The 14,090-nt window shown below is 42.2% G+C and overlaps 1 protein-coding gene across 5 annotated transcripts in view; it reads right to left on the bottom strand.

Moving 5' to 3' along the window:
* cep131 (centrosomal protein 131) overlaps positions 1–14,090 on the bottom strand; it is a 94,856-nt gene that overhangs the window by 23,057 nt on the left and 57,709 nt on the right. For all 5 annotated transcript variants that reach the window (XM_085963834.1, XM_085963836.1, XM_085963835.1 and 2 more), the window contains 2 exons: positions 7,521–7,637; positions 2,553–2,655 (listed from right to left, as the gene is read on the bottom strand). In XM_085963834.1, the coding sequence (XP_085819960.1) occupies positions 2,553–2,655; positions 7,521–7,637 (220 nt within the window). The remainder of the gene's footprint in view (positions 1–2,552; positions 2,656–7,520; positions 7,638–14,090) is intronic.

The following is a 14,090-nucleotide window of genomic DNA, read 5'->3' as shown; positions in this document are numbered from 1 at the left end:
TTCAGGCAGCGCATTCCAGATCATAACAACTCACTGCATAAAAAATAATTCTCCTCATCTCCCCTCTGGTTCTTTTGCCAATTATCTTCAATCTGTGCCCTCTGGTTACCGGCCCTCCTGCCAGTGGAAACAGTTCCTGCTTATTTACTCTATCAAAGCCCTTCACAAGTTTGAACACCTCTATTAAATCTCCCATTAAACTTCTCTGCTCCAAGAACAATCCCAGCTTCTCCAGTCTCTTCACATAACTGAAGTCCCTCATCCCTGGTACCATTCTAGGAAATCTAGACATGCCAATGAAATGCACACCATTTATCTTGGCTTAAGTCGTCATCGTCTTCTTCTTTCGCATGGTAGTAGCAAAGCAAATCAAATTTCAATATCCAAGTCATATATCCAGGCCAAAGCTTCTGGTGTAACAGCGTGGATATCTTGTAGGCTGCCTGTGAATTTCCTCTGAGGGCAGTGCTCAATGATGTGCTCCAGGGTCTGATTAGGAGCTCCACAGTCGCGTGATGGGGATGCTTTAATCTTCCATCTATGGAGAAGGTGGCAGCATCTACCATGACCGGTTCTGAGGCGGTTGATGGTTATCCACGGTTTGCGAGGAAGGTTTGATCCTTCAGGTTGTACTGTGGGGTCCTCTATAAGGAATCCATTCCATATGTCACAGTTCTTCCAAGCATTTCGCCATCGGTCATTAAGGCTGAGGGAAGATCGCTGAAGGGCTTCGGCGATGGTCCAAAATGGCCTTCTAGATTTGTGACAGGTTGGTGGTAGGTTGTCCAAGTTGGCCTGGATCGTCATGTCTTTGCTGGTGTAGCGGTTGTATTCTCTGGAGACTGCATATTCATGGCTTAAGTCAACAAGTTTTTACTTGATCAAGGGGTACTAATTAAAAATTAACAGCAGGATACACATTCCTGCTTTCTCTTCTGAACCAAACACCTTCCTTGCTGTTTGTAACCTGCTGTCCTCAGCCAGGCCTGCAATGAGGCCAAATTGACCACTGATAACCACACTTAAGTGATCCTGCTTTGCTGGCTCCTTCAGCACATCAAGGTTCAAATTTACAACTATGGTCTGATCATATCTCCCTGCCAAATTCACCTGCACGTCAGCTACACAAGCTGTGATCAGATCCAATTGCAGCAACTCTTCACACGCTTGTTATGCCCACAAGATGCAAACTGTTGCTCTCTCACCACTGTGTAGTTGATTAAACTTTCCGTCACTCCCAACTGCGGCAGCTTAGGCCATCATGAACAACCACACAGCAAGTGAGTGGAGAGCACGTAGGAGGGGTGCTTTAACCGGACAGTACCTGGGAGCAAGGTTGGGTGTTAACACTTTCTGGATACAACCCAAAATACTAAAAAGAGAGGGGGACTGTTTGCTACATTGGACCGGATGAAATCCAGAAGTCACGACACTGTCACTATTCACTTCATACCCAATAAAACAGTTAACAATCCGTGACCCAGACACAATGCCCCATCTATGGCGGGGGGTGGGGTGGGGAGAAGGAACTTGTTGGGGAGGGAAAAGGTCAGGAACTTGTTGCGGGGGGGGGGGGGGGTGTAAGAGAAAGTCCTTACCCGCGAGGGTGGGCCCTGTTTGTTCTCTGAAAGCAGTACTGTGAGCTCTGTCTGGAGCCTGGTAGTTAGAATGAATGGATCAAATTACACATTGCAAAGTACTCGATTACTCAGGCAGGCAGGATCTAATTACACATTCCAGACAAACTGCTGGGTGTGTCTAGTCCTCCAAGGGGACCAATCAGAAATCTGCTCCTGTCATCCAAGGGAACCAGTCAGAACTTTGGTGTTGCAAATACACACTGCCAATGATAAAAGGGATGATAGTGGAAGGCAAAAGTGGGCAGTAATGGGACAAGAAAAGAAACAAAGAAGATGGGTCTGGAGGAGCTGTAAATGACAATGGCAGAATCATTACCAACAGTTGCTGTCCGAAAGAATGGAAGCAGTGGTTATGATCTGAAATGACCTGAAACGTTAACTCGGTTTCTCTCTCTCCACAGATGCTGCCGAACCTGCTGAGTATTTCCAGCATTTTCTGTTTTTATTTCAGCTTTCCAGCATCTGCAGCATTTTGTAAAGAAATATCAGGACAGCTTGGTCAAAGAGGTAGGTTTTAAGGAGCAACTTAAAGGAGGAAACAGAGCCCGAGAACTAAGTTACTGTGTCACAAACTCTCATTATTTGTTCTCTACAATCTTCTGGACTTGCACGTGCAAGTTGGAATGGAATGAATCTGAGATGTGGCATGAGAAATCCATCACAATAAAATAAAAAATAAAAATCTATTTTTAATTTGAAAACATGAAGAAAAGTTGCTGAGTGATAAATTTGGAAACTCCTTTTAGTTAATTTTAATGGCTGTTCTGTTGCCAAACGTTTGGGTACAACAGTTAAATAAATCAACAGTGATGCAGTTCATCATTAATATTTGCTCTCAAAATATATAACTGTTGATGGTCGGGTATTCCGTTTAGAACATGGATTATAAGCGGCAGGTTTTTAAACCGGTACCTTTTACAGTAATCTCTTTAATTTTCTTTGTCTTCTCGTCTATCCATTTCTCTCTGCGCATTTTTTCTGTTGCACTCATTATTTCTTTTAGCTTCTTGATTTCCTAGACAAAGATTAAACAAGATGTTACAAGAAGCCCTGTACTGTAATAATAAAGCAACTTAAAAAAACTTATATCCTTGAATATTGAAAACTTTTAGAGAGCGAGAGGAATAGAAAAATAAGATAGTCATTGTATATGAAAGAAAGACTTGCATTTCTATAGCGCTTTTCACAACCACAGGACACCACAAAGAGCTTTACAGCCAATGAATAATTTTTGAAGTGTAGTCACTGATGTAATTCAGGAAATGCAGCAGCCAATTTGCACACAGCAAGCTCCCACAAACAGCAATGAAATAAATGACCAGATAATCTGTTTTAGTGATGTTGATTGAGGAAGAAGTATTGGCCAGGACACCGGGGATAACTCCCCTGCTCTTCTTCAAAATATAGTGTCATGGATTCTTTTACATCCACCTGAGAGCGCAGACAAGGACCTCGGTTTAACATCTCATCTGAAAGACGGCACCTCCGACAGTACAGCACTCCCTCAGTACTGCACTGGAGTGTCAGTCTAGATTATGCGCTCAAGTCAAGTGGAAATATGAATTTCCATTAGAAAAATATATAAACTGAGAGTGAAATGTGTCTCAAGTTTAGCAGTGCCAATTTTAGACAAAGTCCTAAAAGGTAGAAGTTAATATTGAGACCCGATTACCTCACGAAATGGTGTGAGAATGTACTAAACCTAGTTATAACAGGAAGAGAAAACAAATAACATTGAAAGGTTAATGACTAAAAGAAAGACAGTCCTCTGAAATACATGGTGATTCATTAATCTAATTGTACATTGTACAGGCAAGGATGCTGTGCAACAATGCACCGCAACAGAAAATAGATATAAATAAATTGTTTTCAATCAGCAGGATCCTGAATTACTAAGTCACCACAGATCTGTACTAAATAGAGCATAAAAGAAATTTTGACATCAAAACCAAAAGATTCAGCAGACAAAAAAGCTTTCCTCAGAGGTTCAATACTTTTTAAAACTGCTTTTATATATATATTTTTAAATCGGACTTCAAATTTGAATCAAAATGGCAAATGTCTTACCTACTCTACCACAGAGTGTTAAAACGTTGGGTTCAAACTTGAAATTCCGAACTCAGTGAGTTGCTAATATCAGCTAGGCCAATCAGAGAGGGCACAGAATTAGAGAATAGACAGGGTTGGGAAGAGGCGGGGTGGGGGAGGGAGTTGAATCCTGGTTCACATACCCCGTGTACCCGATTACCTAGTGACACTCTAATCCTCTGCTCTCTACGATTGGCCGAGCTGATTTAGGAATTCGTCTTTTGGGGTGGGGATAATAATCAGAAGTTTAAGCACCATTCATTTGCTGTTATAGCAATACAACAATAATCAAATTGTATTCTGGCGTTAATGTAAGCAGCTAAATGAAAAATAATTACAGAATCTTCTGTGATGGATTCGGTCGCATCGAAAATAAATCTTGATAAAACAGCAAAGTGGGAAATTATAAACAGAGAGCCACACAGAGTGTTTCCATGACAATAGCAGTTAAAAATGGTGACAATTCTGAATTGGTGCATCTAGAAATATTGCTAAACTTTCAGGACTGTCGGCTTAAGTGATTAAATTCTATGTAAAAAGTTCTACGTAAAATAATAATTTATATGGATTAACTGTAACAGCTCACATTGTTGCGGTTTTGTTTCATGTAATATTTTGACAGAAGTATGAAGTTGGCAAACAAAAAAAAGTGTTCAAGTTAATGGACCTCTTTCTTTGCTTGCATATCAAGAAATCTCAATCTAACTATTTGTAGTTAAACTGAACTATTCTGCAAGAGTTTAAACAGCACCACTAATAAACAGAACATTGCAGTCACAACAAAATATTTTAACGGCGACATTTTCTTTTTTGATTCTTGTCCCAAATTCTGTTTGTCCAACTGTTGTTAATATTAAAACCATCGCTTCCGAATTGCGTCGACTTCACAAAAACTGTAGAGGTTCCATACAGTCTCAGGGAGGTCTTGGCTTTCACTAAGATGGGAGGTTGAGTAGATTGGGACTCTACTCATTGGAGTTCAGAAGAATGAGAGGCGATCTTATTGAAACATAAAAGATTGTGAAGGGGCTTGATCAGGTGGATGCGGTGAGGCTGTTCCCAATGATGGGTGAAACTAGAACTAGGGGGCATAATCTTAGAATAAGGGGCTGCTCTTTCAAAACTGAGATGAGGAGAAACTTCTTCACTCAGAGGGTGGTAGGTTTGTGGAATTTGCTGCCCCAGAAAGCTGTGGAAGCTACATCATTAAATAAATTTAAAACAGAAATAGATAGTTTTCTAGAAGTAAAGGGAATTAAGGGTTACGGGGAGCGGGCAGGAATTTGGACATGAGTCTAGGTTCGGAATGGTCGTGGCCCTGTGGGTAGTGGAGCGGGCCCAGGGGCCGTGTAGCCTGGTTCTGCTCCTACTTCTTGTGTTCTAATTCTGTTAGATTTCAGGAGATAGTTTTATTGCTGTTCCTGGCTGGGGTGGAGATCGTCTTTACAGAAGGTAAGTACTGTAGAAAATATAGGGACAAGAGTGATCTCCTGGATGAGTTTCGATCGCCTAGATGGGTCGGAGAGGAATTGCCCAGATTTTCTCTCCCAAATTGGCCATTGGTTTTTTTTAAAATCTGGTTTTTCGCCTCTCCCGGGAGATCACATGGGTTCGGGTGGGATGGAGAGTGATAGTATATTTGAGGTTAGGATCAGATCAGCCATGATCTTATTGAATGGTGGAGCAGGCTCGAGGGGCCGATTGGCCTACTCCTGCTCCTATTTCTTATGTTCTTATCTTATGTTCTAAGTGGACAGTCTGACAACTAGTCAAAGCAGCCAAGAAAGATACAGCAGAGGCACTAATTCAATAGAAAAGGGAATAGTGCCAGAGAACAGGCGGACAGCTAATGTTATTCCTCTATTAAAGAGAGAGAAAACAAATCCAGGGAACTATAGACCAGTTAGCTTAACATCTGTGGTAGGAAAGATATTGGAATCTTTACTCAAAGATGTCATAGAAAAACATCTAGCAACCAAAAATATAATAAAGGACAGTCAGCACAGATTTCAAAAGGGGTCATACTTGACAAACCTTACTGAATTGTTTGAAGAAGTAACAGAAAGAATAGACAAGGGCAATGCAGTGGTTGTAATATACATAGACTTTCAAAAGGCCACTGATAAGATACCGCATAGTAGACTCATCGCCAAGGTCAGAGCAGGTGGAGTCAGGGACAAGTAGCAGAATGGATAGTAAACTGGCTACAAAAAAGAGAAAGTAGGGGTTAAAGGTAGTTACTCAGACTGACGGAAGGTGGGAAGTAGTGTTCTACAGGGATCGGTGCTGGGATCACTGTTGTTCACTATTTACATAAATGATTTGGACTCAGGAAGTGGAAGTGCAAGATCAAAATTTGTAGATGACACCAAATTTGGCAGGGTTGGGGGGGGGGGGGGTGGGGTTAGTTAATACTGAGGAAGACTGTGACAAAATACAAGACATTAACAAACTTGCTGAACTGGCATGTAAATGGCAAATGAATTTCAATATAGACAAGTGTGAGGTGGTGCATTTTGGTAGGAGGAAGAAGAAGGCCACCTACTCCGTGGAATATAAAAGTCTAAATGGGGTGGAGATGCAAAGGGATCTAGGGAGGATGTGATTGCATTGGAGAGGGTGCAGAGGAGATTCACCAGGATGTTACCTGGGCTGGAGCGTTTCAGCTATGAAGAGAGACTGGACAGGCTGGAGTTGTTTTCCTTAGAGCAGAGAAGGCTGAGGGGGGACCTTATTGAGGTGTACAAAATTATGAGGCGTAGATAGAAAGGAACTTTTCCCCTTAGTAGAGGGGTCAATAACCAGGGGGCATAGTTTCAAGGTAAGGGGCAGGAGGTTTAGAGGGGATTTGAGGAAAAACTTTTTCACCCAGAGGGTGGTTGGAATCTGGAACTCACTGCCTGAAAGGGTGGTCGAGGCAGGAACCCTCACAACATTCAAGAAGCATTTAGACGAGCACTTGAAACACCATAGCATACAAGGCTACGGACCAAGTGCTGGAAAATGGGATTAGAATAGACAGGACTTGATGGCTGGCACGGACACGATGGGCCGAAGAGCCTCTTTCTGTGCTGTATGACTCTCTGACTCTATAATACAGATTCACAAATTACTAAAAGTAGCAACGCAGGTTAATAAAGCCATTAAAAAGTGCAAACAAAGCACCGGGGTTTGTTTCTAAAGGAATACAATTCAAAAGCAGAGATGTTATATTAAACTTATATAAAATCTTGGTTCGACCATACTTGGAGTACTGTGCACAGTTCTGGACTCCATATTATAAAATGGATATAGAAGCATTGGAGAAAGTGCAAAAAAGATTTAAAAGGATGATACCAGAACTGAGAGGGTACAACTAATTAGGAAAGATTGAACAGGCCGGTGCTCTTTTCTCTAGAAAAGAGAAGACCTAACGGTGACATGATAGAGGTCTTTAAAATTCTGACGAGGTTCGATAGTGTAGACGTAGAGAAGATGTTTCCACTTGTGTGGGAGTCCAAAACCAGTGGCCAGAAATATAAGATAGTCACTAATAAATCCAATAAGGAATTCAGGAGAAACTCGTTACTCAGAGAGTGGGGAGAATGTTGAACTCACTGCCACATGGGAGTGGTTGAGGTGAATAGCATAGATGCATTAAAGGGGAAGCTAGCCAAGTACATGAGGGAGAAAGGAATAGCAGGATATGCTGAGAAGGTGAGAGAAGGCTCTTGTGGAGCATAAACACCTGTTGGGCCAAATGGCCTCTTTCTCTGCTGTAAATTCGATGTAGTTACAGTTTGAATCTCTCACCAGTTCATGCTGATCTTGCATCTGCTGGATTTTCTTGGTGTATTTCTGGTCCACCTGCTTCAGTTCATTTACCATCAACTCACACTTTTCATTTAACCCCTTCTTGTCATCAATCAGCTGTCAGGAACAAATACAGAAAAGCTCAGAAAATTTTCTAGCATCATGACAAAACATTAAGCAACAAATATGTTTAAACTTAGCCCTCACCACAACCCAATATATGACCTGACAATTTGTAGAATGAAAAGCATTACAACAGTCACAATACCTGAAAAATTAAAAAAATATTTACGCTTTTGACTATAACTGAACTAACAATGATGAAGCTAAGAATGAATAAGCTAACAAAGTTCAAATAAAATAAGTTATTTTTAACTGTCAGGTTTTAATTTCTTCTTCATTTTCTATGCCAAATTTCTCCTCCTTTCCTTCCTGAAGATATAGACCCACAGAACCATTATAAGTGCACAGCACACACAGAGGCCATTTCGCTCATCATGTCTGTGCATGGGCTCTTTGGTTGACCAATCAAACAAGGTGCCAGCCTTGGCTCAATGGTAGCGCTCGCGCCTGAGTCAGAAGGTTGTGGGTTCAAGCCCCACTCTTAGAGACTTGAGCATGAAATCTAAGTTGGCATTTCAGTGTAACACTGAGGGAGTGCTGCACTGTCGTGGGTGCTGATCTTCGACGAGACGTTAAACCAAGGCACCGTCTGCTCTCTCTGGTGGACGTTAAAAGTCCCACGGCACTATTCAAAGAGGAGCAGGGGAGTTTTCCTGGTGTCCTGGCAGATATTTATCCCACAACCAACATCAGTAAATGGCTGCTGAAAGGTGCCCAAGACTTGTGCCGATTGACTCAGAAATCTCAGGATCTCTAGCTAAACCTCATCCCTTCCTGACCCAATGTCCACACATTAACACTTCCAGCAAGGGTAACTGGATAATGATGGGAAGTGAGCTGATTTTGTCCTCCTTAACCAAGAGCACCAAGGCCAACTGTAGTGATGCTTCTCTTTCCTACCCTTCCCCCAAGAACAGTTAATTTACCAGATTGGGAACTGAATGAGAAATTTTAATTGTGACTAAACTGGCTGAACCATTGGGGAACTCCTTTCTCCACCCCCCCCCCCACTCCCCAGTACAATTTCAATTTAAGAGAGAGATAATATATGCAGAGAATATGTGGGGGCGGGAGAAGAACCCAGTGGCAAAGTTGGTTAAGTTCGCTGTTACTTTCACCCTTGGGATCTGGATTCATCCAATCAAATTGATTAGACGAAGGTCTCCTCGCTTAGCTACTGTTAACAAAGGTATGGATGAGGGTTTCAGCAGCAGATGAGCTGAAACTTTAATTATATGGACAAGGTTTCATTGTTCGATATCTTCATTACTCAAACTAACTCCCCAGTAACATCCATAAGAAAGATTTGCAAGTATTCACCAGTGAACAAAAGTGTGCTCCCACTTCTATTGTTTTGTTCGGGGACAAACCCATTAAGATTATTTCTTTGAACCAGTAAGTAAAACATGTAGAATTTATAAAATGCTTATTTGATTCCTACTACACATTTCTGATATACTTCAAAAATAACAGCTTTAGTATTTTTGCTTTATAATATTCACAGTACGGAAGTACCTATTTTTTCCTTCTTTCATTCACGGGATGTGGGCATCGTTGGCAAGGCCAGCATTTATTGCCCATTCTCAAGTGTCCTTGAGAAAGTGGTGGTGAGCTGCCTTCTTGAACCGCTGCAGTCCTTGTGGTAGTTAAAACTTCATAGTATTTCATTTGAAAGGTATGTGCTTGATTTCAATTGTATTTATTTCTGCTAATTACATGAAGCTCAAAAACCTCCCTTCAAAAAACTAGGAGAAATCATACCGAATCGACTAAACCAATGGTTTTCACTGTTTATTTGAGGATCCATGCAAACACCAACACACATCCATGTCTTAACGTCCAAAACACATTGGCCCAGAATTTGCGGTCAGCAGCAAAGCAAAGGCGTTCGCCTCTCGCCCCTTAGTAAGCTTCACACAGAGATCTCGCAATCTCGGTGTCGAGAAGTTCGGGTTTTCCGATGTTCAATTCAAATCAACCGAGTATCGTGGGGATCCCCTCGTGCGAGCTGCTGTGACGTCAACAGGCTGTCGAAACAGCCAATCAAAACACAGAATTCTCAGACAGCGAAGAAGGAAGTGAGTAATTTCTTAAAATGTTAGCGCAAAACAAAGATTGGGGCTCTCACAGGGGGGAAAAGGCAAACCCAAAATAAAAATGAACAAACTTTAAAAAAAATCATCTTTTTCAAAATTTCTTAAATTTTTTAATTATTAAAATGGATAAATTTCACACTGCACAAAATTAAAATTAGTTTGTTTTTCAGGCCCATAACATTTGTTTAGCAGTCAATACACTGTTAAAACCCCAGTTACACCTAATCAAAAAGGGTCTAACTTTTAGTGGGGAATTTAGCAGCGTAATCACTGCGGATCAGTTTCCATGATCGGAGTGATTATACGGATTGCCGGCTCTGTGGCTGGCGGGGGTGCACAGCGTAGCCTGTGTCGGAGCAGTGAATGACAGACTACAACTTCAGGATCTCCGCATGCGACAAATCCTGAAGATACAGTCAAACGACGGCAAACGCTGCCAGTTCGCCATCACCTGGACCACAAATTCTAGGCCACTGTAATCTCCCAAAGGAAAACAGTGCCAACATTGCAGAAAATCTTTTTCTTTTAGTATATAGCAAGACAAAATAATGTACGAGTAAGTAAAAAAAAAAATAGAAATCTAACATTGGGGAACACGAGTTGAGGAAATCTGTTGCTGCTGACTAGCTGAAGGTGGTTATGCAGGCCAGCAATGTGGAAACCTCTGGACCAGACATAGCAACAGGGCAGAATACAATGTAACATCACCCACTGAAATTATTTGCATACGTGATGTTGTTTGGGCCCAGAAATAAATGTTCATTTTAGTCTGAGCTGTCAACCTTGAATTTTTAACATTCTATTTATAGTACTCAAAGTTCTAATTTTAGTTTATTCTTTTGTATCCACATTTTAGTTTTAGTCCTGGAAGAAAATTTATCAAAAATGTATTTTTTGCTTCATGAATTTTCCTCCGCCCAACACATCAGAATGGTTTCATTTTTCACAACTTGGGAAAAGTTGAGAAATGAAGAACTGGGGCTAGAATGGCAACTGACCCTTCACTAGCCTATTTTAATTTACAACATGTCCTAAAGATTGTGAATTACCGACCAGCGTCTCAGTCCTTGCAATAATTCATTGTCCTTTTACAATTGCATCTCAAATTGTAGTGTTGGTTTTCATAAGAACCGTAGTCCCATTTTAATTTAGTGGATAAAAATACAATATGCGAACTTATCAGCGAGTTATCAGATCAAGGATAGGCAGAGATTAAAATAGAGCCCACGTTCTTTAATCAATGAGCTTCCTGGCATGCACATTTGGTATGGTGCAGGGGAGTTAGGCAAACAGGAGCAAGCAACTGCTGTGTTAGCACAATAAAGCTTTTTGTTCACAGATGGACCAACTGAAAGTTTTGCCACTTGTGCAACTGCATGGGTGACCTCGCTCTATGCGCTTTCTGGTATGCAGCCGCTGGGGTTGGGGGGGGGGGGGGGGGGGAAAAAGGGGCACTGAATGTCTTGCTGCCCTGAGAAAATACCATTATCCATTCCCATTCCAGCCATGCTGCAGCTTTTAGGCACTGTCTCAATGTAGCCACTGATTAGTGTGATAGCAGAACTAATGATGTCAATGAAGCCCTGCCTAATGGTTTTGTCCAGCTGATCCCAGTCCTGGCAACCAAAAAGGCTACTTTTTTTCTGCAACCGCAGTCTGAGCATACATGGATGAATCACTGACTGGCTTTCAGACCTCAAGTGCGGGGGAGAGGTGGTGCTTTGATCCAGAAATCCCTGAAGTTGCCACATTTCCCATGGTGGATCTCAGTGTGGCGGAACAGTCATGCAAAGATATGTACATATGGATAGTGGATTCCTCCATGTGAGCTAGCATCTACAACACACTGCCTGCATGGCCCCCAATAATTGCATCAATGCATGATGTTAAGGAAGCATTTCCTTTCGAAAGCAGATCCTGTGAGGTGCAGGTACTCATGCCCATCAGCTGAAGAGTTAAACATTTTGACCTTCCCAACTGCAACGTCAGGCACACTTAGAGAACAGGACGCGACATTACAATAGTGTCCTTAGGAGAAGCCTTCATGAATCGCTTCCAGTAGATGGAGTGACATGATAAAATATTTACGTATATGGTTTGTCACCAGCGAGTGAAAGAGAGAACAGGAGGAGAAGAACAAGGGAAAGGGGTTAGCACAAACCATGAACTGGGGCCAGTCGTACACCTTATCCATCTCCCGTTCCCTCTATTGTCCATGTCTCCAGGGTAAGCAACGCTTATCACAAAGGTTTAAGGTTCACCTAAGGTGTGTTACTGCTCTCTCTTAAGGGGGCAATGTAGAAGTGAGAGATAGCAGTTATCTGGATATAAAGTGATACGCAGGCGCCAGCATACAACCTCTAAGTGAGAATGGTGATATGCATCAGGCTCGGCTGATTACTTTGGCCTGAATGAATGCAAGAACATGATTCATAGAACACTTTCAGAGAAAGTAAGTTGCCATTAAGTGTACCCTGTACTTAAAGAGCAGTTATGGCAAACATTGAAAGTAATTTAAGACAATGTGAGGGAGAGGTTATTGTAAACGTCATAGGTGTTTAGTACATTGAATTAATTGAATGTACATGTTTTCTGTTACTTTGGCCTTGCCTGATAAAGTCATTAAATTTCTTCCTAGATCATCTCCAGATTCACATATGTTGATTATCGCAGGGGTTCTCAACCGGGGGTCCGTGAGAAGGTTTCAAGGGGCCCGCCAAAAAGGTGTAGGGAAAAAAAATTGACGTGATAATAGACCAATCGGAATCGGACTTGGGACAAGCGATGGCTGAGATGCCTTGCCAATCAAGGAATGCCACCCAATCAGAGCCGGGGTCTCTCGGTGTTTGCACAGGTTTTGGTTGAAGTGTGGAGAGAGAAAAATAGCAAGCCGGTCCGTCCGCGAGGCAGATGCGGCGGTTGGTGTTTGGGTGCAGCGCGCGGAGGGAGACCCCAGAGGGAGGGAGGGGGGTGGGGCAAGGAGCTAAGACGCTGAGTCTTTGCCTGGCGAATAGCACTGAGAATCAGTGCGAGAGAGAGAGAAACATAGAAGATAGGAGCAGGAGTCGGCCATTCGGCCCCTTGAGCCTGCTCCGCCATTCAATGCGATCATGGCTGATTATCCAAATTCAGTACCCGGTCTCTGCTTTCTCCCCATACTCCTTGATCCCTTTAGCCTTAAGAAATATATCTAACTCCTTCTTGAATATATTTAATGTATTGGCCTCAACTGCCTTCTGTGGTAGAGAATTCCACAGGTTCACCACTCTCTGGGTGAAGAAATTCCTCCTCATCTCTGTCCTAAATGGCTTACCCCTTATCCTTAGACTGTGACCCCTGGTTCTGGACTCCCCGACCATCGGGAACATCCTTCCTGCATCTAGTCTGTCCAGTCCTGTCAGAATTTTATAAGTTTCAATGAGATCCCCTCTCATTCTTCTAAACTCCAGCGAGTACAAGCCCAATCGACCCAATCTCTCCTCATACGTCATTCCTGCCATCCCAGGTATCAGCCTGGTGAATCTTCGCTGAACTCCTTCCATGGCAAGAACATCCTTCCTCAGATAAGGCGACCAAAACTGCACACAATACTCAAGGTGTGGTCTCACCAAGGCCCTGTAGAGAGCGGCCGCCACTTAAAGCTTCATTCTCTTGTTTCCCCAGTGACATGTTTATATGCCTCAAATCAATTGGCAAAATTCTCTGTGTGTCCATGTTTTCTTTGGGCTTCTGATTTCTCCTTAGTTCCATCCCGTGCAGGTGTTTTCACTTCCTCCCCCTCCCCCAGCCCACCTTCTCTGCTCTTCGATTTTCTTTATTTTTTTTCACTTGCGTTATGTCTTGATAATTTCATGGGGCTTTTAAGAATTATCATGCCGCCCAAATTGCAGCTTCTAGTGGTTGTGGCATTTGTGATCGCGATGTTGTTTCTGGAGAACTAGATCCAGAAGCTGGAGAAATCTTGGGGGGAACACTGGGTAAGTCAGAACACTCTTAGCATTTGTGGGATAAAACCCCATTCTGCACCCAGAGCTTTTTAATATTATAGACTGGAATCTGGTAATTTAATTTAATATGCATCTATTACATATTAAAAACTCATTTCTTAATTTCAAACCATCCCCTTGGTGGTGCATCATCAGTAAAGCAGCTGCACTTAACAAATCTTGTCTTGGTTTGTAAAACTTTGATTTTTTTATGTTGTTTGTAAAGCAGCAGCTGGTAAGGGCTAGGCCTGTGCTGGATGGTTACATCCATTGCACGAGAGCTCAAAACTTGGGGGAAAAAAGTGTTTCTATGTCTTTGAAGTCAGTGTATGCATGTGTCTTTTGAGTGGAAAAAACTACTGATC

Source organism: Somniosus microcephalus, chromosome 21 (genome assembly GCF_052327205.1).
Source record: "Somniosus microcephalus isolate GS21.2 chromosome 21, FLI_Smic_1.0, whole genome shotgun sequence".
Classification (NCBI taxonomy): domain Eukaryota; kingdom Metazoa; phylum Chordata; class Chondrichthyes; order Squaliformes; family Somniosidae; genus Somniosus; species Somniosus microcephalus.
The sequence above is the reverse complement of the archived record's forward strand: the minus strand, read 5'-3'. Positions and strand labels throughout refer to the sequence as shown.